The sequence below is a fragment of the Cyprinus carpio genome, chromosome A25 (genome assembly GCF_018340385.1).
Source record: "Cyprinus carpio isolate SPL01 chromosome A25, ASM1834038v1, whole genome shotgun sequence".
Lineage (NCBI taxonomy): Eukaryota > Metazoa > Chordata > Actinopteri > Cypriniformes > Cyprinidae > Cyprinus > Cyprinus carpio.
This window is the reverse complement of record NC_056596.1, coordinates 6,560,724-6,586,276: the sequence shown is the minus strand read 5'-3', so window position 1 is coordinate 6,586,276 and position 25,553 is coordinate 6,560,724. Positions and strand designations below refer to the sequence as shown.

At 36.5% G+C, this 25,553-nt stretch overlaps 1 protein-coding gene across 2 annotated transcripts in view; it reads left to right on the top strand.

Annotated features, from left to right (window-relative positions):
* LOC109079954 (NT-3 growth factor receptor-like) overlaps window positions 1-25,553 on the top strand; it is a 200,647-nt gene that overhangs the window by 111,004 nt on the left and 64,090 nt on the right. For both annotated transcript variants that reach the window (XM_042715165.1, XM_042715164.1), the window contains one exon: window positions 1,432-1,534. In XM_042715165.1, the coding sequence (XP_042571099.1) occupies window positions 1,432-1,534 (103 nt within the window). The remainder of the gene's footprint in view (window positions 1-1,431; window positions 1,535-25,553) is intronic.

Sequence of the window (25,553 nt, the reverse complement as noted above, 5' to 3'; positions counted from 1 at the left end):
TCATCTTTGTGCTATAATTCATTGGATGGAGATTATATTCTCATCTGAAGGTTTTAATAGCGACTCGGGCACCTGCACAAAGACTGAGCATGGCCCTCGATTGTTTGGAGGTCCTAATTATTGGGAAAAGCTTTTTGCTTCCGATGGCTTTATTCCAGCACTTTGACTGCTTTGATTTATTGTTTATTGTCTTCATTTGGTGTTTATCTGGAGCATTTAGACATTATATTAAGTTGTATGCTATGTATTTCCCATAAGGTAGTATATCTGGCCGTGCCACTATCTCTCTTACAACACCTAATCTGAATTATTATAATAATCTTTTTCCTTTTATATACTTTGCCCTTCTCTTTTCATGCAATTTATCAAAGCTACCGCTGCCATATGCAACTTATGACTCCAATTACATAAACCCCTCATGATTACAGCATCAACATCAATACAAATCACATAAACAAGTCAAGACACGCTTCGTAGGTTTGCTATAAAATTGCATTTTTCCTCCCGCGTGAGACACAAGAGATTAGATCGAAATATTTGACACATTTTAAGTTGCTAGATATGTCATTCCTGTACTGTAGTTCCCTCATAAAAAGACTGTAAAAATCATTTTAGATTACAAATTATTATATTAACAAATAAGCTAACGTTATAGCAGGCTAGCATACTACTATTTCTGTAGTGTGTAGAATGTAAACAGAATGCAAATTTTTCTCTGCGTACATGTAGAATACCCAGATGACCTGTACTTGCCAAAATGTGCAACTGAGCATGCCATTTCCCAAGATGCAATGCGCTTCACTTGACCTTTCATTCCAGTGTGATTAATGAGAATGGAATCATCTTCTTGCTAGACTCAGTGCATTTCATTCAGTAATAATTGCGAGGATTATTTCATATTTGTCCGCGCAGGAGAACTTCTCACGAAACATTTCTGCAACAAATGCATTGCCACATAAATTTATTCTTGACCTCGTTCTAATCTGGAGTATTCTAATTAATGAGGTTAGCCATTCGCATAAAACATGCCTTAACCTTCTTCATAAACACGCAACCTTCTTCTTTACAGCCTTTCGTCACAAATTCGTTAATGAGACCTATTATTTGACCCATTTGCTGCCAGTTAAGACATTTTTTGCACAGGCTTTGAATAATAAGTTAAAATAGCTAAACATTTACCGTGTGAATTAAACATGCAGTGTAATGAGACAATGTGACAACAATGTAGGATTTTTCTTTTAATTAGGCAGTAAACAGTTTTTTACTGTGCAGTAAGCAGTATGTTAATATTCAGTTCCAAAAATACAGTAGGTATCACTGCTAACCTGCTAGAGCTAAGCTAAGTTCTAACCCGGTTTAGGTTTTCATAAGCTCTCATCTCATATTTTGGTTCTTCAAATAAATTAAATGTTGTGTTTCCTGCTTCTCTAGGTGTCGATTGCGGTTGGCTTGGCTGGCTTCGCCTGCGTTCTCCTTGTCGTTATGTTTGTGCTAATCAACAAATATGGCAGACGCTCAAAGTTTGGCATGAAAGGTAAGCCAGTGTAAACTATTCAGCGGGAAACTTGGCACATTGCGTTATTAGTGAAGTGTGACATCAACTGACTCATTTTTAATACCAGAACCTGTTGTTTGTAGAAAGAAGGGAAATGCTAAAACGCTATGCTAATTTGTCTATTTTAACAATTTGCTCTGAATCAAACTCTTGAGTTGAGCTTCTTGGTTTTTGGATATTTTAAATTTTAATGTATTCAACAAGGCAAAATCAGGTTGGACTGACCAAATGTGTCTTTGGGAGTTCAGACGTGTATGTACATCTTTAATTGTTCATTAAACTGAGTCATAATGGGTGTCGTGTTTACCGATTTCAAGGAATGATGAGCCTGATGAAGTTTCAGCCACGTTTTCGGTCTCTAAATAGAATTCATATGTCACTGTGCTGGATGGACCCTTGGGTTTGTCTGAAGTCCAAAGCCTATGCATTGCTGGCGTGCAGTTAGCGTAGGCTGTAGTTAGCCGTCTCCTTGGTTACGTGCTGGGATGGCAGGATGCTAGGCTCAGTCATGCTTTCCTGATTCTCCGATGGGCTTGGCAGGGTTGTTGTTTTCCTCTCTCCTCTCTGAATCCTCCAAAGCGTGGCTGGTTTGGCTAACCATGTTGCATTTTGGCTGCTTTTTTAGCCGTAGCAGTGGGAAACAACCCTGTTTTGCATCCCAGCTCTGACATGAAAACCAGAAATTTCACATTTTTCCCCTTGACACCTAAGTCATTATGAATATGAGTCATCCGGATGTCATATAATGGCTTAGTAATGAACATTACGTGTGACATGTAGGCCCGTGTGGAACCATGCAACACCAATTACACTACAACCAACACAAATGCTCATGTATCAAAGGGATAATTAATGTGATGCTTTCGGTCCCTTGAGCCTCTTGCCATGTTGTATTTTTCATTCAACATCAACTGGGAATGTAATCAGTGGCTCTGTCTAGTGGTAACGGTGTCAGAGTGCCCATAAGCCCCTTGTACGGCACAGACAGAGCTCTAAATGAATGCGTGCCGTGTTGGCTGACTGTCTTGCCTTGGCACAATGCCACTTTCATTGACTTTCTCCGTTTCATTTTGGTTCCCACGGTGACCCCCCCCCCTCTACCATGTTTTACAACCGCTACCCTTGTCTCTTCCTTCCAGCAATCCTTTTATACCCTCCCACCCTCTTCCGTCTGTTACCCCCCAACCTTGTTGACAGAAAGCGAGAACTCTCAATCCTTTTTTTTTTTTAGCAAAGCTAATTAATTGGAGATTAAACTGATAATGTAAACGGATGTGGAATTAAGCAAGAGAATGGAGGAGGGAGGAGAGCTCTGGATGGTGCTGGAAGAAGTCCGGCTGCCGGTTCCGGCTTGATCCGATTCGTTCCGGCTGTTTGGGTCTCCAGCAAATTACAGGAAGATGATTGTTGTGCTTGGGTTTGCTTGTAACCTGTTATTCAGACTCCAAAAAGAAAGAATATCAGTATACTTTGTTTTTTACAAGAATATAAAGCATACATTGATGAGTCATCTCTTATTGTTGGGTACTTGTGAATATTAGGTTGCATAATTTGGATCTGGCACTTTCTTTAAATTCTTTAGTCACTTAATTATTGTTTAACATAAATGGAATGCAATTGTGCTTATAGACATGCTATTTGTTAGTTTATATATTTATTTTTGTGTGTGTGATTTTTGTGTGTGTGAGTTAGTTTTATTTAAAAAAATTTTTTTATATTATTTTTTGTGTGGTGGTGATAATTATTGGAGAATATTTTATTAATTGTTTTTTTTTTTTTTATTGTTAATTGTTTATTTAAATTGTTATATATATTGTTAATCTTCATCACTCAAAATTTGAAGGAATATCAGCTGTGGGTATACCACTGTTCTACTAACACGTTTTACAAAATAACCAGAGAATTTCAACAAAAAACATTATCAGAATTAGAGAATAGTAACCACTGTAGCACAAAAAAAGATTACAACTAAAATTTTGGAGGGTTACAGCTCTGAGAAATTAGTAGGAAGTATAGAGGTCCTTGCTTTGAATGACTTCAACACATCTCTGGCCGCAGGACATTACTGGTTTCTCACACTGCTCTGGTGTGATCTTGGTCCGCTGTTCTTCCACTCTCTTCCAGTTTCACAACTGTAGTGGGTTTCTTGGCCATAAATTTGTCGCCAAGGTTTTTCCAGAGATTTTCAAGCAGGTTTATATCAGGGCTCTGCACTTGGGCTTCAGTCTTTCCTTAGTTTGGCCGAACAAAATATTTCCCATCAGACCCCAAAAAATTAAATTTGCTCTCATCACTAAAGTGAACTTTGGACCAGTTCTCCTCTCTCTACACAACATGCTCCTCAGCAAAGGTGACCTTAGCCATTTGATTATTTTTTCTGATGCAAGACTTTTTCGCTGCAGTGTCGCTTTCAATCTGACTTCTCTTAAATGTGCCATTTCCAGCTGCAGTGTTGAACCAATTCCCCATTGAGAGTCTCTGCATTATCCTGTCTTCTCATGCAGTTGTCTTAATGTAGATGACCAGCCTTTTGGTGGGACTTGAATGAATTAGTGTCATTGTGTCAATTAGTGTCAATATTCGAGAAATCAGAGATTTAGAAAGACCAACTTCACTTGCAATGGCTGAAAGGGTCATGCCTTTGGCCTTCATCTGGACAACCTGCTGTCAGAGGGTTTCAGTCACCTTAAAGTCACCTTCAGTCACCTTGATTTTCGCAATCCCCTCATTCTACTAAATGCTGCTTATATTATCAGACTTCAATTCTTGGACTTGTGCCTACTTTGGCCCTCAAGTCTGACCTCAAAGCCGTAAGTGCCTGGGGATAAAATGTGGCCTACTGTCTCCCTATTCAATGATTTTATTATTCCTTTATTCGAAATCAAACAGTAGCCCTTTCTGTCGGACTGTCTCGGCTGAGAGCCGCAGAAAATGCTGTTTGTACTCTGGTATTGAGACTTTACATTATTCTTTTGGTTCTCATCCAATGCAATGAATGAGAGTTGTTCATATGAACTGAGGCGTAAATAATCTTAATCTACTCCTGTGGTGAAAGAAAAAGATTCGGCCCAGGGAACGCACAAAGTCCAAAAAAAAAAAAAAAAACATTAGTATTTTTCTGAAGTACTTGTAAATGAAGCTGTTTGGGTAGATAGAACTTTTTGTCTTCACTTTTTTTTTTTTTTTTTTTTTTTGCATTTTGGAGTACATGACTTTCTATGTTTTGTCCTCAAATCAGATCTTAGTTCAGTCTTTGTTCACCTGCAAGTGCTACCTGTCTTCACTGGCTCTCTATAGCAGGACCGCAGGGTGTTTAAAGCTTCCTGTCTCCTGATTCTTATTCCAGCCCGCATCTTATGTCTGAGTTAAACTTTCTCTGAGGGCTCGCAGTGAGATCCCATTATTACCATCTTAAATCTGACAGCAGGGCTCTCACACAAATGTAAAAAAGCTTTCTCTCTCTCTCTCTCTTAGAAGTCCTTACATCTGAGAAAGAATATGTGTGCAAAGTATATGTGTGTGTATATGAGAGATCTGTAGCTCCAGTGCCTGCATTCATCCTTCTGGTTCAATAAAATAGACAGCAGTAGTTTTCCACTTCCAGACTTAGTTTCTGTGGATATGGAGCTCAAATACTTTGTCTCTGGTTACTTGTGGCAGTCTTTTTTCGACTCAAAGCATATTGCTCATTAAAGACTAATTGATCTGAAAACATCAATAGCACATCACACTTCCTGTGATTTATGTATATCTGCTTGATTTTTGTGCTTTTTTTTTACCTTTTGGTGAAGATTTTCCCTCAAAGACTTCCATGGTGTCTCAGTCAATTAAAAGTGTGTTTGAAACGGATGCCGCTCCGCTTTGTATAAAGAATGATTATCTCAAGTCCATCAGAGATCTCTTTTACAAGTCTAAGGCATAAATTCATGAGCCACGGATTATTATCTCATGTAATGAATGATTTGGAAGTTCCTCCTTGAGATGCTTAATTGTTGTGTAGAAATAATGGCAGTGAGAGTTATTATGCTGCGACAGACAGACAGATATTGCTTTTTAAGAAAACAATTAAATATAGATTTACCTGAAGTAGTATTAAACATTAACTTGTTTTATTATTTTAATGAATCTGTTTGCATATTTATAACATTTGTTTTGATTGTTTCATTATTTTTTTTATTAAATGTTTATATATTTATTGATTTTGCAATGATATATTTAACATGATGATAATGATAATGATAATAATAAATTACTATTATTGCTGTTGCTGTTATTGTTCTTATTTTAACAAATTAGTGTTTATTATTTTGTTTATTTATTTTTTATTATTTACTTATCACAGTTTTTACATTTTATTGATTACTAATTACAGATTATTATTATTATTATCAGTAGTAGTAGTAGTAGTAATAGGAGTATTATTGCTGTTGTTGTGGTTATTTCAGTGCATTTATATTAGAAGTCAGAAAGAGCTTTATTGACAAGTATGTTTGCACATACAAGGAATTTATTTTAGTGTCACAGAGACAACAACACACAGATAATAAAAATAAGATGTTAATAAAATGCACATGCATAAATATAAATAAACCACAAAAAATAATAAATTGCATGTACAGGTGTGCTATTGATAAAATAAAATAAAAATAAATAAAAATAAGTTGTAGGAATGTACTAGAATTTAGGGTGATAAATAAGAGGTTATTGCACATACTTTTATTGCACAATGGGAGAACATTAACTGTTCATGAGGTAGATTGCCTGGGGAAAGAAACTGTTCTTGTGCCTGGCTCTCCTGATGTTCGGTGCTCTGTAACGCCTACCAGATGGCAAAAGTAACAATGGAGTTGATGTAAGTGTCCCACTTCAGGTCCTGAGATATTGGTGGTTCCCAGGAATCTGAATGACTGCACTGCAGTCACAGTACTGTTCATGATGGTGAGTGGGGGGAGTGCACGGGGGTTCCTCCTGAAGTCCACGATCATCTCCACAGTTTTGAGCATGTTGAGCTCCAGGTTGTTGTGACTGCACCAGACAGCCAACTCTTCAACCTCCTGTCTGTAAGCAGACTCATCTCCATTCTGGATGAGACTGATGACTGTAGTGTCATCTGCAAACTTTAGGAGCTTGACAGAGGGATATTTAGAGGTGCAGTCGTTGGTGTAGAGGGAGAAAAGCAGTGGGGAGAGGACGCAACCCTGAGGGGCGCCAGTGCTGGTGGTGGGGCTGTTGGGTGTGAATTTACCAATTCTAACTAGCTGTTGCTTATCTGTCAGAATGCTGATGATCCATTGACAGATCTGGACAGACCTGTTTTGTCCAGATGTTGCAGGATGGAGTGCAGTCCCATGTTGACTGCATCATCCATGGAGCTGTTTGCCCAGTAAGCAAACTTCAGGGGGTCAAGTAAGGGTGCAGTAATGTCCTTCAGATAAGCCAACACCAACCTCTCAAATGTCTTCATGACCACAGATATTAGAACCACAGGTCTGTAGTCATAAGTCTTGTCTGTTATCTTGGGTTTCTTTGGGACAGGGATGATGGTGGAGCGTTTGAAGCAGGCAGGGACTTTGCATAGCCCCAGTGATCTGTTAAAGATCTGTGAGAAGATGGGGGCTAGCTGGTCAGCACAGGTTTTCAGACATGCTGGTGTCACACTGTCTGGGCCTGGTGCCTTTCTTCTCTTCTCTCTCTCTTCTCTTTCTGAAGACCTTGTGCACATCATCCTCACTGATCTGAAACGTAGGACTGGGGGAGAGGGGGGTTGCAGGAGGTGTTGATGGTTGTGTGAAGAGATGTTCAGAGTGGGTGTGGGGTGTTAGACTGGGAGTTTCAAATTATATGTAATATATGTAATATGTTATAATTGTTAACATTATTTTTATTATTTAATTATTTAATGTAATTATTTAATTAAATCTGCTTAAAGATTCATAATTTTAAAGTGGTATTATATATTTATAATAAGAATAAGAATATGTATTTATTTATTTAAATGAGCCTCTTATGATGAGGATGATAATCCTGCTTGGCCAAGACTCTGTGCTACATTTGGTGAGAAACGGCTCCAATATTTTCTCCAGGCAGTTGTTTGGTCCCTTTTAAAATATGTTAGAATTTATGCTATCAGCACGGTGATACAAAACATGCCAAATTGGTTCATCTGAAGCTTTAGTTCTTTCAGAGATTGACCCATGAGCACAAATGACAAATGGTGCTGTAGACCTTCTAGTTTAAATTCCCTCATCTATACTGCTCCATTGTATCTAATGAGAAATTGTGTGCTAGCAGAACCCTGATTAAACTTAAGCTAGAGTGATACCAGTTGGATATTGTTTATCTTGTGTTTTTACTTCTAACATGCAGTATGCTTGATTTATTTCTGTGTTTGTGTTATGATTACCAAACTTTTTGAAAAGCATAATGAAGAGGAGATGAGGAAGAGGACCAGTGTGCGACCTCATTTGTTCCCATTGACAAGAGTGGTAATCGGTGATCGACTGTAGATGGCTGAACTGCAGTGGCTACATGCACCCAATCTTTCCCAGCACACACACACACACACATTTACACACACACACACACACACACACACACACACAAACACACACACACACACACACACACACACACACACACACACAAAATGCACCCAATCTTTGTTATGGTCTTGATGCTTCACAGAAGTTATTTTTTTCTGGGTTCTGGTGTTGTTGTTTTGAGTTTGCTTTACTGTGAAATCTGCCATATAAAGCATTTCTTTCATATGTTCCTTCCCTTGTAGCTGGGAATGACCCATTTTATTGTTGCACTGTCAAACAAATGTCTTTCTTTAGGTCCTTCGTTTGTTCTTTCTACTTGTGTTTTCTACCAACTACCTTCCTTTCTTTTTACCCTTCCCCTTTGCAGCCTTTTCTGCTTGTTCCTGCTGTACTTTGTGTCCCTTCCTTCCTACGTTATTTTCTTCCTTCCTATATTATATTCTTTTTCTTTCTTTCTTTCTTTCTTTCTTTCTTTCTTTCTTTCTTTCTTTCTTTCTTTCTTTCTTTCTTTCTTTCTTTCTTAATTTTCCCCTTCCCATCCCTACCTCCCCCCCCCCATTCCCCCCACCCTCTAATTCTTGGTGGGCTTGGAACCACATTCATATTTTACGTGTGTCCATTTTTATCTGATGCAGCGATTCCAACTGGCTGTGCTATTTCAGAGTCAGGCACCTTCCCTTTAGGGAATGCAGAGATTCATCTGGTGATATAACATCGGAAGAAGAAGGGAGGAAAAAGGGGCTTTTAAAACAAAAAGAACAGGACAAGAGTACAAATGATTCTATTAAGCATCCGCTGCTTGTCGTCCTTCAACGATAGATTCCCTGCCAAAAGGGCGAATGGAATAAAATTATTTTTTCCTCCCTCTTAGCAGTGGCCTTGTATCTAAATAAAATCTAATTCTTTGCCCAGGAAGCTTTAGGTGATGGTTAACTTTGAACCAGAACAGTGTAATGACATTAGCATTATGTAATTATAAAGCAAATGCAAGGTTTTCCAAAGCACTGAGTGTGATATTCTTGGCTTTTCTTTTTAATAAAGGTTATATATCTGTCATACTGTTGGCGTCTGTATCCAATTAAATTTACAAAAGTGATCTGATACATATACACTGTGATAATAAAGGACTAAAAAATAAAGGTTTGAAAGCTGTCACTGGGGTGGCACCTTTTCAAAAAGTACACCTTTTGACCTAAAGGGTCCATACCAGGGTACCTTAAAGGTACATATTTGTACACAAGTGTACCTTTTGAAAAGGTACTGCCCCCAGTGACAGCTTTCGTATCTTGTTTTTGGAGAGTGTAGAAAGCATATTAAATGGAAGTAAACTGTCTACTTTAATGTTTCCAATAACTTTTGTGAAAATAAAATGTCAAAAATATGTATAATACTATAGTGCTATATCAGTTTGGAACATGGTCCAGCACCTTGCAAAATTACATTTGCATTTTGTCATAAGTTGTTCATAAGTTATAAGTTATTTTGCTCCATTGGACTATTGAGGTCCACATTTACAGAAAGCAGCACTATAATGGTACTGCTTTATAGCAGAATTTGTATTTGCTTCATTTTTATTATTATTATTTTTATTATTAAAGTTCTGTTGCTTTCCTGTTTAATACTCCTGGTATTACTCTTTCCTGGTTCTCACTCTCTCCACAGTTGATTGGAGTTGCCAGTGATGGCCTGAGCTGCACTGTCATTTGTCACTGTCCATTTTTGTGTGGTGTCTACCTCTATCTCCCATGACCCCCGGCGTGTGAGAGCAGGCACCTGCTCTCTGAGAACCGGGGCTCTATGTGTCAGCTGGTGAACTGGGGCTGCCAGAGCAGGGACGGGGCCTGACAGGCAGCGTTTTAAACTCTGACACTCACACCACGACTCTCTCCCGTCTTCTCTGTGACTAACCAACTGCTTTCAGACCCCAGCACCTCCACCTTGTCTGCTTCAGTCGTCTTCAGTCTATCCTGGCCCCCATCACCCTGCCCCTTTCCCTTCAGCCTCTTGATGCTAGGTGCACTCTCTTCTCTTTTCGCCACATCCACCATCCCAAACGTCTGTCACAAGGGTTTTTCCTTTCCTCCGTGCACCATTACCTATGTAGCACTGAAGGGCGATTAGTACACACCAGTGAAACAAAGTATATCACTACTGACTGGCTCTTAGCCATGGAAGCCTGAACCAGAGGAGGGAGGAGTGGCACAGCTCAGAGTGCTGATGTAAGTCTATCGCACCACTGAATTCAATTCCATCACAGGGATTGTGTGTGTTTTTGCATTTATTTATTAACACATATACAAGCATCCATAAAATTTGTGTGTGTTCTAGGTAATTATATAAGATTGCGTTATGTTTATGCCAGGACTTTAAATTACAAAATTAAAAAAGAAGAGCACTGATCAATAACCAGGATTAATATATTATATAAGGCATTTATATTGTTTTGGCAGACACTTAAATGCAATTAAATTGCCATCATTTGTACTGTATATTTAACAGCCTATTGAAGACTGACATGCATGTATGTCTTATTCTGAAAGCAATGAATATGTCAAACTGGCCAGACAAATTTATAAACCATGTTGATCTACCCAGTTACCTGTCGTTCAGCTTGCCAACATTGGTAGCATGCTGCTGAGAAGCTATGAATTAAACTAGACATGTCCTGGTGTACGTATACATCACAGCAAAAAGCTTCTTAAAGCCAGATGTATTTGTATGAAACAAGTAATCTCTGCATTCAGATCAGCTCCTTCTCAGATCTATCTATCTCCATGTGCAGGGCTTAAGAGGAGAACATGGCACCGTTTTCCATCGCCCGCAGGCCTCGTTCCCATCTGCCATCGTTTCCTTGGTCTGAAACAAAACAGGAGCCCCTCAGACCCTTTTATTTATTTACTGTATGGCAGTTAAAGATAGATGAGAAGATCCCTGGAGATTCTGGCTTCCCTCCACTGTCACTGTCCTAGAAATAGAACAGAGCAATGAAGGGGCAGAGCCTTCGAATTGCTGCATTATCAAAGACAGGGCCTCAGTGAAAAGAAGGCAGACCGAGGAGGCTTCTGGGACTCTGCGGGCGAGCTACTCCATCTGAGCTTCTGCCAGGGTCGTCCTGGGAGTGTGTTGGCACTGCTTTCGCAGGGCTTGACTGCTCGTTATATCTTAGTATATCCATACAACAACAAAAAAAATGATCTCTTTCAGATTTGGAGCATTGACTGATGCCGAATTGGGAGTGTCTTTATTTTTTGTTCCCATGAGGTATTCAAAGACGAGGATATTGCATCAGCAGTTAGAAAACTTGTGAGTTGACTAACTTAGCACATTTTCCAAGACTATTCACTATTAGTTTACCAGTGCAATTTGTTACTACTAAAATGTTCTAAAATGTACATTATGAAGTGCTTTCATTTGTAGTGCTGGAAAGTCTGAATCATTATAGTGAATCAGTTTGTTCTGATTCAATTCTTGGAAGGCCCAGAGCTCTGCAGAGTTTGGTTCCAACCCTGCTCCAACACACATATCATGTAGTTTTCAAATAAGCCTGACAGACTTGATTACTTGGAGCAGGTGTCTTTAATTAGGGTTGAATCTAAACTCTGAAGGGCTCCGGCCATCCAGGAATTGAGTTTGACACCCCTGTTCTAAATAGTCCCTTCTCTCTTATGTAGCGTTGGAATATTTGATTCATTGTAGTGAATATATATATATATATATATATATATATATACATACATACAGTATATACATATATTTTTAACTTGGTTTTGGAAATTAAGGTGTTCTACATAAGTAGCTATTTATTAGCAGTTTGCTACCTTTTGTTGTATAGTTAGCTACTTTTTCTGCATTTATTTTTATTTCAAACTAATTTAGTAAATTAGCTTAATTTAGTTCAGCTTGAAGAATTATGTTTAAAAAAAGTAAGGCCAAAGGCGGACTGCAGATTTGCGATGTGTCACAAGGCATCGAATGGCCATGTGTTAAAGACTTTCACCCAAATATATGGGCATAAAACAGGCTGATCTACTCGCTTCCCTAAGGAAAGCAGTCTTCAGCAAACGTTCATTAGCATTTTAATTGGATGCTTAAAGATATACATAATTATGAGTTCCCTTGCAGAAAAGTGAATGTTTAAGTACTGTCTTGTAGCGCTAAACAGCTGTATACCCACTTGTACTTAGGCGATCAGTGTTGCTTGCCGCTATATGTAAAGGTGGAGCTGAGTCAGGAACAGGTAGTTGGGACAGATGAATGGTCTTGGAAATTCAGCACTTTTTTTGCAATGCTAAAATGTACCGGATAATGAGGCACTTGAGTTTACTTATGGGGTAAGCAGGGCGGCTGCTGCATTTGATATGCTGTTTGTCATAATTTGTGGTTGGGTGTTTTTTTTTTCTTCTTCTTTTTTTTTCTCCAGCATGCGGATAAGAAAAAGTTTTTCCTTGCTGTTTATATAACTGTGAAGTGTGTAGTATGTATTCTTACATATACATATGTGTATTATATATATATATAGTGTGTGTGTGTGTGTGTGTGTGTGTGTGTGTGTGTGTGTGTGTGTGTGTGTGTATGTGTATAAATAATATACAACAGTTTATTTTTTATTCGTGCAATTTTTTGCGTCTAGATAAATATATTTTTTAAATGAGTCATTAAATTATTCACTCAACTGATTCATCTAGTGGCTTGTCTTTATAAATGAGTCATTGAATTATTAATTTGTCTGATTCATTCAGCAACACTATTACTGTGATTGTTTGTGCTGCTTTGTCTATTATTTAAAAAAAAAACGTTTCAAAGAAACTGACAATATTTTGTTTAAAATATAAGTTACTCAATATTCATTTATTTTGTGCTGTACAAATCAATATGTCACTTAGAGTCTTCTTGAATATTAACACATTTGTACAACAGCACTTGCTTGTGTGATATTGCCTCAATATACATACGAAAAATGTGTAGGACATTGCAGTCTAAAATGTTACCCACAATCCTTTTCACTTTTAATCCACAAATAGAGCTGCAACTATGACATATGAGTTATGAAGTTTTCTTGGCACCGCAGTGATATGCTACTATATAAAAAAAACAAAGTGGCTCTGCTGACGTCTGGTCCCACACAGACAAGGAAAAAGCCTCAGATGGTTTCGAAATCCTGTGACAGTGACAGTTAAAATGGTAGATCCTCGGCCAGAGACGTGTCTTCTTATGTAGAGAGATCTGATGGCAAGCTTTGTTCAGCCCTGCTTTAGAACTCTTCAAACAGGCAGGCGTGGAGCGACCCAGAAGAATCCACAGTCAAGACAGCAGGCTAATTGGTGAATATCTCAAGCTTGGCTAATGTCTGAGTGTTGTTTAAAGAAGAAAAAGGGGTGGCACTTCCCTCATAAGTAACTTCAATGGCTGCTTTGATGGTATGTTTATGCTAGTTCTCTGCAGGCCATTCGGTTTCTTGTACATGGTGCCACTTCGCAGCAGACCAGTGTTGAGGGGCACATGGGAAATTCAACAGAAATGTCTGATGAAACTAATTATGCTACACTCAAAGGAACTTCAGCATGCCGGATTGGTCTGTGCTTTGCTTTTGGGGGAAACTTTCAGACAGCTTTACTCAGTTAGAGCTAATGCTGTTTCATCATGTATGGTAATGATAGCGAGGGAGGATGAGGGTTTGAAAGTTTTGTTATACTTGAGTTAATTCCTACAGTAATTAATAGTATTCAGCAGATAATACAAGTATATCTTATTTTAACTCATTCCTCAGGCAAAAAAATTGACAGCTAAACCAAGAGAGTAACATGAGGGATATCACAAACACTGTCATTTCCACCGTGAAATCAGAAAATTCCATAAAGTCATTCCTAAAACACAGCCAATCAGAACATATTTAAAATATGGCTATATGGATGGACCCCCCCCAGCTGATTCATTCAATAACACAACCAGTTTTCATCAGTGACATTCAAATCATTCACCAATTTGTTCAAAAATGCTGATTAATTCAGGAGTGAAACAACTTAAATGTTTTATTTATTTATTTGTTTATGCTAAGAAAAAAAAATTAGAAAATAACAATAAAATTAAGTAATCATAATAATAATATATATGAAAATATAAAAATATATAAAATATTATTAAATGTTGTTCTTCTTCTTCTTGTTCCTTATTATTATTATCATTATTAGTATTTATTAATAATAGTTTTTTAATTTGTGTCTGTGTATATAATGTATAATATGCTTTTTTATTATTATTATTTATGCTAATCATAATTAATATATATATATATATATATATATATATATATACAGTATATATATATATATATATATATATATATATATATATATATATATATATATATATATATATATATATATATATATATATATATCCTATATTCCTATAAACAGGAATAATGCAGATTGCCTTGTGGCAGTGTGCGACATATAGCACTGTTGTGCTACGGGCATCCCGAGTTCGAATCCTGGCTCGTGGACCTTTCCCGATCCTGTCCCCCCTTTTTCTCCCACTTTGCTTCCTTTCAATAGTTGCTGTCCTATCGAAATAATGGCAAAAAATGCCAAACAAAGAGCTCTTCATAAACCTGCTTTCTGCCATCATCTGAATATTTTAGCTGCAGTGTTTTCATCAGCATGTGTAGATGCCCTGAGGTTGGAGTTGAGTTCTCCTATGTGACCGGTCTGTGCACTGGGCCGGTGTCCTCAATGGATGGGGCCTCTGGATGGTTCTCTCCCTGGGGCTCCTCTCAAATGAGTACTCTGGCTTCTTAATGTTTCATGAGGGGATCTTTCAATTTTTAAGTAGCTGGGAATAATTGTTGTGTAATCACAAGCCATCTTCCTTAATTATTAATTTGTGAAGATTGGGAGAGACACAGTAAAGGAGGCGGGGAAGAAAAAGGCGGATGGCAGGAAAAATTGAGGAATAAAAAAGTGGCAATTGTGGGTTGATGAATAAGGATAAATGAATCCACTGAGGGCCACTTCCTGTGCTCCGCCTTTGGTTCACAGCTCGGTCTTTAATTGCCCCCAGCTAGCCAGAGGACGTTAACTCTTACTTTGCTGTATTTTTAAACCTGGCCAGGAATTATGGACCTTTCCGTTATTGGATTTCCCATTAAAGCTCGACTCTGCAGGTTGTCAATGAACAAGGATTCATTCCCAGTCTTTATGAGACGCTAAGCTATCTCTGGGGTAAAAGTACTCCAGCCGAGTGTGCATGATGTTTACTAATTGGGTCTAAAACTGAGTTTGGGTTCTGCTTCTTAAAGTAGGACAATAGAGCAAATAGCTCCACTCTAAATAAAGCACTTCCTTTCAAAGTTGATAGGTTCTTGTTGTGACATTGAGCCTTGTTGAATCTACAGAAAAGGTTTTCAGGTGCATGACAATGCAGACCTGATCCTTGTATCCTTCCTGTCCCTTTAACATTCATTGTTAAATAATGTGTGATATTGTATATTTTAGCTATAATATTCTAGAGACCCATAGAAATGCAAATTATGCCAACTGCATAGTTACTACTTTAATTACTATACAGCAAACTTATGTTTAATATGCAGCTATGTTGACCAGACTTTGGGACCAATGAGACCGTGTGTGTGTGCAAAATGACAATATATAAATTTATTTGTTTATCATTTATTTATTATTATTATTAGCATTTTTTTTTTAATTTTGTATGTTTTGTATAATATTATTACATTATGACCAAAATTTGGATCAATAAGATTTTCTTTGAATTTTATTATTATTATTTGTATTTTATTACACACACATACTGTATATACTTACATATATATAATTATTATTACTATTATATTTTATTATTTGACAGTGAGTAGCAGCGACTATAATCCATTGTTATATATAAATATAATAAATTATATTTTATAAATATTAATTCATATAATATTATTAATATTATATATATATATATTCTATTTTTATTTTATATTTTATATATATATATATATTTATAAATATTAATTCATATAATATTATTAATATATATTTTATTATGCTTACATACTGAAGCTACTCCTCTCAGTCCACCCTCTGAATATTATTATTGTTATTATAATTATTAATAATCTATGTTATTATTATTATTATTATGGAATTTTGCATTTTAAATTGCTTTCTCTAGAACTTTCTGAAAAACTAGACAGCGAGATATTATACATTATTATACAATACATACAGTATAACTCAAAAAGTAATAGTAATGCATCTTAACTATGTTTACAACTTGTACGTCTTGTTTTTCTCCTATGTTTTTGTTTGTTTACAACAGTATTTCATAGTTATCAAGGCACAGGAGGAGCTAAAGTGGTTCCTCATGGTTACGTTTGATACTCAGGGGAAAATTACAAGCGATACCATAGCATAAAACATCTGAGATACACACACAATGCTAGCTGCTTCTGGAACCGAGTCGTAATCATGCCGTGGACCCAGGCTAGTCCTTGTGAACGCAGTTGGGGGAGCAGGTTCTGGTCCAAGCTTGAGCTGTGCTTGTGGAAAAACACCTGTGCTTTCCCTCTCTCTAATGGGCTAGCTGGCACACATTTGAAGGACCTAGCCTCTTGTCAGCAATTAGACACCTGTGCGGCTGTGCATAGGCATGCAAAGGATATACATAATTTGCAGACGTAACATTTAGCTAGTTTCACGTGGCATCTTTTTTACAGCACGTTCTGTTGCTTCCAAACAGGTCACGTATGCTTCGCCCCTTGGGGATTGCTAGACTAACTACCCTTGTGTGATTTCCAATATGCGATTTCTATATAATGTCAACACATCTCTAATACAGCTGCCAAAATCCAAACTAGTCTCATATGCTGTAACTGGAGCAGTTACAGATTAACCTTGTTGCAGTTCATTTAAATGGTTTGCATTTTAAATGTGGAATTTGAGAAGCCCCTAAGTGCTTCTTCACGGCCTGTCAGCAGACCGCAGTGGAGCGGTTTCCTCTCGCCGCACCGTGCATTCATTTAATCTAGAAGGCTGTGGGGACAGAGTGGATAATACCTTAACTAAGAGCCTTTTAAATCGAAATCTCGGTAATTAAGTGCTTTTGTTTTGGCCTTGTTTATTGTATTTATTGCTTCTTGCCGTTGTTTGCCTGCTGTCCATTTAGCCTAAGTAAAACCATGCAGAATGTTCAGTTTGAGAATTTTTAACATTGTATTATACCAGATGTTGGCATCTAGAGATGCCGAATAATTAGTGGCACTTGTTAATTAATTGTCCCAAGGGGATTGATAAAGTTCTAAACTAAAATAAGTATTTATGATTTTTCTCTTACTTTACTTTTAGATCTAGAGATTGGAAGAAATGTAAATTAAGTTTTCTTGTTAATTAATTGTCCCATCAAATTGTACTATTGGTTATGACCCTTAAGTGATCGGGCTTTTGAGATATATAAGATTTAAGTCTTAAATCTTAAATATTTAAATCATGTGGGGGAAACAGTAAGACTGGTAAAATATTTAAAAATAAATAATTTGTACAATAAATAAATAAATAAATAAATCCTTGAAACCAGATACATATACTTGCACCTGAGATGCAAAACTGAATTCTTCAATTTTATTTTTTAAATTACTTTTGTAAACTTTGTCCTAGATTGTATTTTGTTATACACTCATAAAGCAGTATATAATACAATGAAATAATGTAATGCAATATAAGCTATGAAAACAAGGCCTAATATGTTATCTTAATAACACAAATTGCTTATTAAGATTGATTATTTGCAGTGCAAGTGTATATGGCAAGAAGTTTGTATGTTTTAAAGTTGTGGGCAATAACAGTAATAATAATAAAAAAAAATACACTGATCTTACACTTATTTCTGAGCTCTGAACTTATTTCTATCTAGGTATGAAAACATCATAGAGTCGAGGGCACCTACCTAGTAACCACCCAGAATACCCTAGCAACCCCATGCTAAAAACCTCTAAGAACACCTTAGCAACCATATAACAACTCCATATAACCATTCACAACACTCCAGCAGTGTGGCAAGGAGTTTTAGACTTTAAAAATATTATTTTGAGTAATGTGGCTTCATTATACATTGGTGTAATCAGTTGGGATCGGTGTTTTGGCAGGTGTACTGTATGTCCATCATTTGGTTGTGAAGTTGACCTTGATTGCTGCTGGTCATTTTATATTAAAAATAAAGAGGAAGAAAATATGCTATTTAATGAGTGTTACCTTCTGCATACTCGCTATTTGCCATATGGTCCGAAATTATAAAAAAAGGTCCCTGAAGTCATTGAAACCCACAACAACAAAAAAAAAAAAGATTTTCTTAATCAGTATTTTGTCTTGTTTTTCCAGTGAAATATTAAAACATTCTTAAATCAATATACATTTACTTGAGAAGCAAACTGATGTAATATATAGAGCCTTGTTTTCTGAAAATGTTATCAAGAGTATATACAGTAAGGTCTAAAACATTAACAGATATCTGCCAATAGGTTAAGAAAAATAAACTTTTCTCAGTTTCCTTTTTGAATTATTATTATTATTTTATTTTTTTCTAACCCCATCTAATATCTTACTTCAATTTGAGTCCTGATTAAATGTATCTTGATTTAAGATATTTGTCCTGGAAAACAAGGCAAATACTAAGTAAGAAAATCTTGGACCCCAGTGACGTCCATTATATGCACAGAAACAGTTGAAACTAAGCTTCTATTGCATTTATTTTTGTGTGAACTATCCCTTTAAGTTATAAATTTGTGATTCTATCAGCTTTCTCTCGTCTCAGCTGTGGGTATCCCTCTCTAGATGCCATAAATTTGACGTGCATCAGTTTGCAGGAGTGGCAGGTGAAATTATGTGTGAAAAATTCTCGTATTGATTTCGCAATGGTCAAAGTTGGAAGGTCACCAATCATCTTTGGCTGTGACAGGCAGTATCTGTCCACCTGTCTCCAGTGAATGAGTTAGGGACCTCGGGGCAGCTGGACTGCAGCAACTAAATCAGAAAATAACTCTGGAGGGTTGGCATTACCACACATACACTCAGAATTTACTCAGTTCTGTGAGCTAAATCAATAGCTTTCAACTAGCCTTGTTCATACTCTTTGACTAATAAAATTCAGGTAAAATGATGCTTCTACTCCATCTCTCTGGGCTATTTACCTACTTACAGAGGGAATACATCTTGCCTAATTCCCATCTTAACTTTCCTGTGGTAACAGGACCAGCAGATGGGCAAAACAAGCCCATCATTCTTTCAGGCAATCACATCCTATAAATAAATGGGTGGCAATTAGAATGAGAAATGTGTGTGTGCACAGCATTCCCTCGGTTCCCTCTGAGATGGCTGTCACTTTGTGGTCTACTTTCACCGTCATAGTGTTTTTTAAAGCCCCACTCTCCCGTACGTGTGATAGCTGAAGCTTTGTGAAGCTGGCTGTCTGATGAAACTTTGTTTTTCGGTAGACACTGTAAGCTTATGAAAAAGGAAAGGTTCTCTAGGACAGCAAAGAAAAAATGAAACTCAGCTTTAAGAAAGATAATTGCCTGTCAATCATGTTTTACACAGAATGAGGCCATTTCAAATAAGGATTTGGGATCTGGGAGACAGTTGCATGTGGATCCGTAGAGGATGTGAAGCGGTTCATCAGTGTCATGACCGGAAACGACGAGATCTGTCAGTCATCTGACACAGAAACAGACAAAAATATAGGTTCATCGTGTTTGGACAACAAGTGCTATTCACATGCTGTAGTTTCACGCTCATTTATCAGGTACACAAGGTCTTCAAGGTTTTTTTTTTTTTTCCCTCAATATGGAGTCACTTTACTGACAAGCAAAAGTGTTGTAAGGGGAACAAACAGTGTCTTAGTTAAATGACTCTTATGGTACACCAAAAGCTTATTTAATTATTTGCGTGAGTAGATTGCATACAAAGTCAATGCAAAGACACGAATAGACGCTGGGTGACATGAATGACGTGGGTGACACACCCATCAGTTATTCTTTTGGAGTCTTGTGGAGTATTCATAAACATCTGTTAGGTGAAATAGCTTATTCAAGACAGTACTAAATAAAAAAAAATAACATGCAATTTTCATGATGCCTCTTATTTTGTGAAAATTATTAACATTTTGCATATTCTTTAAGGGGTATGTAAACTTATGTGCACAACTATATATATATATATATATATATATATATACATATATATATACCTTTTTTTTCTGTCATGTTTCTGTCAACTTGTTAAAATAGCACATATTCTAAACTTTAAAAGTTGCATAAATGAATGTTGTTCCAAAATATGTTTCAGTGTTTTAATTTATAGTTTGGAATTTAACTTGCACCATTTTGGACTTTTTCCACAAAAAAAGTCATTACAAATACATTGTAGGACATAATTAAGCTATATTTAGAGACCAAAACATCATAAACAGTTGGAGATGGGCTACTTTGACTAGAAAGAAACCACCAGGTAACCTCCTAAAACACCTTGGCAACCACATAGAAATGTTCTAAAATTAGTCAGAAGATCAACGATCATAGCAACCCTCCAAAACACCTTAGCATCATGGTAGCTCTAGTTCTTGACATTTTAGATGCCGTCCAAAACCTTTTCCCCGCTACCTTTCTCTTCACACTTTAAGCAAAGATTTCTCTTCCTATTGATCTGGGTGTTGTCAGTATTTTGTTTCTCTTTACTTTTCCTGCTCTGCTAGGGACAGATCGTGTCGATTTTAAAACACTGAGCTTAATAATTGGCTTCGATTGTACAAGTTATTTACAAACTCAAGGAACCTTGATGAGCAAATGTTCCCAGTCAGCTTGAGATGCAAATGAGAAAAAATGCACAAGTGCAGGAAGTACATCCTGTTTCCCATTGTGAAGTGGCTTTTTGAAGGACTTCATTTCCAAAAGAGTCCCTCTTGGTAGGAGAAAGAGCAACGTTGAGGAAGACACGAAGCCAAATGGGTGACACTGACTCTAGAGGACAGCCGTGGAGCAAAATCTGATTAAGGCTCGATCTGTGAAACATCACAATACAGCATCAAACCGAAGTGTGAAATGAAAGTTGAGGATGTGGGTTGTAGTCTTTAAAGAGTTGTGTTGTTTTTCTGTTAGCGCTTAATCAGTGTCTGAGACGAATTGGAGTCGGGCTGTACATTTGAGGATAAAGTATAGATGTTACAGGCATTTAGAGGGATATATTTTGAAATATAATGAAAAAAAAAGGTTTTGACTTGATTTGAAACAACGTGGATGAAACTAGCTTGATCCTAGTCACTCTAGGAAGAGGCAGGTTTAAACAGGACGAGAACCCCGCAGTGGCACCTAGAGTACATGTGTTGTTTTTATACACAGTGGTGCTGTCTGGATAAACACGTTGCAGACAGTCAGGCAGAAGAGGAGCGTTTCGGAGCGTGGGGAGGAGAATGAGAAAATGGGAGGTTGTAACTAGCATTGAGAGTGATGCCGATACCTCCTTTTTCTGATTTATTTCTCTTTCTTCCTGTACTACAGTAGGTCATATTTGACCTTGAAATCGTAAGAAAAGGGAAATTAGGGAAAAGGGAGTCTTGCATAAAACAACGAAGCCTTTGTTTTTTTTTAGAACTGTTAAGATTTTTGCCTTTTAATTGAGCACATTCCTCTCCATTTCTCACTACTGTAATGTGTCCAGACAATTTCTTTTTGTACTTTTCATTCTCATTAATGAGAATGTTAATGTTAGTGATGATGGTTAAATTATTATTACTGTGGTACGTTTTTTTTTTTTTTTTTTTTTTCTTTTAGTTTAGTCTAGTTTTGCTTTGCTTTTTTTTTTTTTTTTTCTGACACCACTACATTAGCTCAACCAGTCGAGTTTTGTTTTATTTTGTTTTGCTATTGTTTATTCAATTTCATATTTTTATTCTTGTGTTTTTGTTTTGCTTTGCTTTATTTGTTGTTGCTGTTGTTTTTTTGTTCCTCTGCCACAGCTACATTAGCTTAAGTAGTCAAGATTTGTTTTGTTTTATTTTTTTCTATTTTGTATTTATTTATTTTGTATTTAATTAGATTTTTTATTTATTTTACATTTTTATTTTATTTTACTTAATTTTTGTAAAAAAAAAAAAAAATTCGTGCCTCTGACTATACATACAACCGTTGGTGAGGAGGGGGAGTGTTTATGAAACCTGTTTAAATAATTATTTTTTTTGCATTTCTGAATAGTGATGATATGGCACAGAAATTCTACACTATACGTTTTACGCAAAACATTTTTCTTTCTTTTCGATTTTGACGTGAAATAAGACTTAAACCTGTTCTTGACAGGCTTTGTGAGATTTGCACCTCAATTTATCTCTCTCTCTATCACTGTCAACATCTGTATCCTTCCTCTTTTACTTCCTTTATCTCTCTTTCTCAGAGAGGTCGGCAGTGCAGCAGGTGATGTGTGGTTGGAGTAATGAGGCTTGGGAGATCCAGCGTTAGAACACAGACTTTCATTAGGACTTTGAAAAGGGCAAAGAAAATCTGTGAAAGGACCATCTCTGATTTAAGGCAGCTGACAAATTCTTCTCATGTAGAATAAGGTGGAATGAGGATATATATACCATGCTGTGGTAGAACAACATCTAACTTATTGGGTTTATAATTTTTGTTTTTGTGTTACAAGCTGTGTTTGCATTCATGACTATTATGAATAATTGTCATATCGCCCACTCCATACAAAAAATACCAGCTCTCAGTCAGCAGCTCTGGCCTCTATTTTCCATGACAACCGTGAATTAGACTGACATCATGCAGACTGGTCAACAAATCCTTCTTAATAAGCTCTTGTTGTTAATGTCATGTCAATGGTAACAACATTAATTCAATCCGAGGCCGATTCTCAAAAGTGATTCATTTAAATCTAATTCTTAGCATTAATGCAATCCGATTCTGTCATATTTTGATGGAATCTCAGCCCTTGCATACATACCGCTGCATTTTCTGTGTTCTGAATGGCTGTAAATATGTCACGACGTGTGAGTGTGGGGAGGAGGGGAGTGTGTATCCGTGTTATTGAATGGCTGGAGTTACAGTTGGTGGGTTGCAGGGACTGGCGTTGCACAGAGACACGATTGTGCGGGCAATCGGATTTTATCACTTCCAGCTGAACAAAGACGTAAATAAAGGGAGAGAGAGAGAATGAAAAGGATGCATGCAGAGAGAGTGTTCTCTTAATCCCGATCTTATCTGTTGCAGGGATCAGATTCATTATTGGGAATATTTCAGGCAGGCTTCCCCATGCTGTTGTTTTGCCCCCATAAGCATTTGCATTTATGCATTTTTAAGTATTTGACACATTCAGGATATACATTTTATCAGTCAAGCATGTGGTTTTAGCTGTAGGAGTGTTTCGGAGAGTAAACTTGCATTGTTTAAAATGAGACTGGCTTTTATGTAGCAGTTAAAGATGACATGAAATCAGAATTTGCTTTCTTATTAAATGCCTATTAAATGGTCTGATTTCTGATTTATCAACTTTCTCCACTTCAAAAAAAAAAAATAAAAAAAAAAATGTAATGCAGCTGGGCTGATTGTATCAATCACTCCTTCTCTTGTGAAAATAAATAAATAAATAAATAAATAAAAATTGACTTAATAAAATCAATCAACATTTCATGTCTAGTTGATTATTTATTTAATGAGTGGCCAAATAATAAATGTAATAAGCAGGATGAATACAGCCAGTCAATAAGCTAATCATGCAGAAAATGCAGGAAGTCCAAGACTGTGCTGTATATCAGTATTTTATTTTATTTTATTTTATTTTATTTTATTTTATTTTATTTTATTTTATTTTATTTTATTTTATTTTATTTTGATTTACTGATAACTGTTATGATTTATGATCATTACATTTTGTTTTATTATAATTTTTGTTTGATAATTCACGTTCTTGATGCTATTTATTTATTTATTTGTCATTCTTTGCAATTTATTTTATTTTTGTAATTTTCATTCTCAATATTCCATTTATTTATGTATTTATTTATTTGCTTTGTTTTCATTACAGTTATCTCTCCAGTTTGAATTACCGTAATCTGATGGACATTTTATTTCAATATTATTTTTCTCTCTGAAACCTTCCATTACAGATGTTTAATACATAGTAGAAGGTTGTGTAATGTTGACTTAAGACTGTATTAACATAAGACTGTAATGAGTTTACATAATTTGTATGTCCAAAATATAAAACCTGTTACTGTAACTAACTGAAAATAAGATAACTGGCTATATCTAAATAATTAAACAAACTGTAATTCATCAATATCCAGTGTATTCCATAAGCAACAAAACTGAAAACTACTTGAACTCTTATCAACACCCGCAACAGTTGAAAATGCCCCAGTTGGACTTTCCTTCTGTTTACAGTTGCAAATGTCACTGTTTTGCTGCTGTGTCTGTTAAATCCTGGAGAAATCAGAATTATGAAAGCAGAAGGATCAGGATCAGGCTCGGTGCAGAGCATTGCTTGTCAATCTCTATATTGCCAAATGCCTAGAGATAGCGGCCCACACAGAGGGAAATTTATCAGCTTTACAGACTCATAGAAAATAAAAGTAAGGAGTTTTGCCTGCTTTTGATCTCAGCTGTTGGATAATAATTGTAATCTGTCAATTCCACAAAGCAGCACAACAAAAACTTTTTTGCTGCAAAAACACTATCGATAAACAACATCTCATCTCATATATGTGGAATGCAATAGCAGAGATGTAATTCCAGTAAATGGTCCTGAAAATTAAAGGCAAAGTGCCTTTTTGGTGACATATCCTATTAACTGGCTTTCCATCCATTTTTAAACCATTGAATTGATCTACTAATGGACAGACTTGTGTGTAGAACATTACAGGTTGTAGTTTTTGCTTTTGCTGCAATCAGCTAGAAAAGTAAGTGTAAGTCAATTACAATGCCCATGGACCACCGACTCTCTCTCTCTCTGACACTGGAAGTCCTTCTTGTTCTCATCATTAGCCTTTAGCCCATCTGCAAGAGCTGTATTCTCACACCTGCACACACAAACACCCACTCGAAAACAGTCCTCTCTGCGGGATATTGATCTAGTCGCTCTCCGTAATTGGCTCTTCGCTTTTCACTGCACTGTTTGCATGCCACGCGCCAGATGTGAAGCATAAAACATCTGCTGAAAGGATTCTGGTTAAACAGAACTGAGGTAAAAATAAAAGCCTCTTTAACAGGCCATTGATTTCTGAGGAAACATTTCCTGCAAAATACGAAAGACAGTGGTCTTTTCATTTGAATTTTAACGTGCCTTTTCAAATCAGTTTGACACCATTTATTTCATGTACCTGGACCAAAATTCATCAGTGCATGAAGGAACATCCAATAGGAGTGGAAATACTTTATACGATATTAGATCTATATTCGTTCATTCATTAGT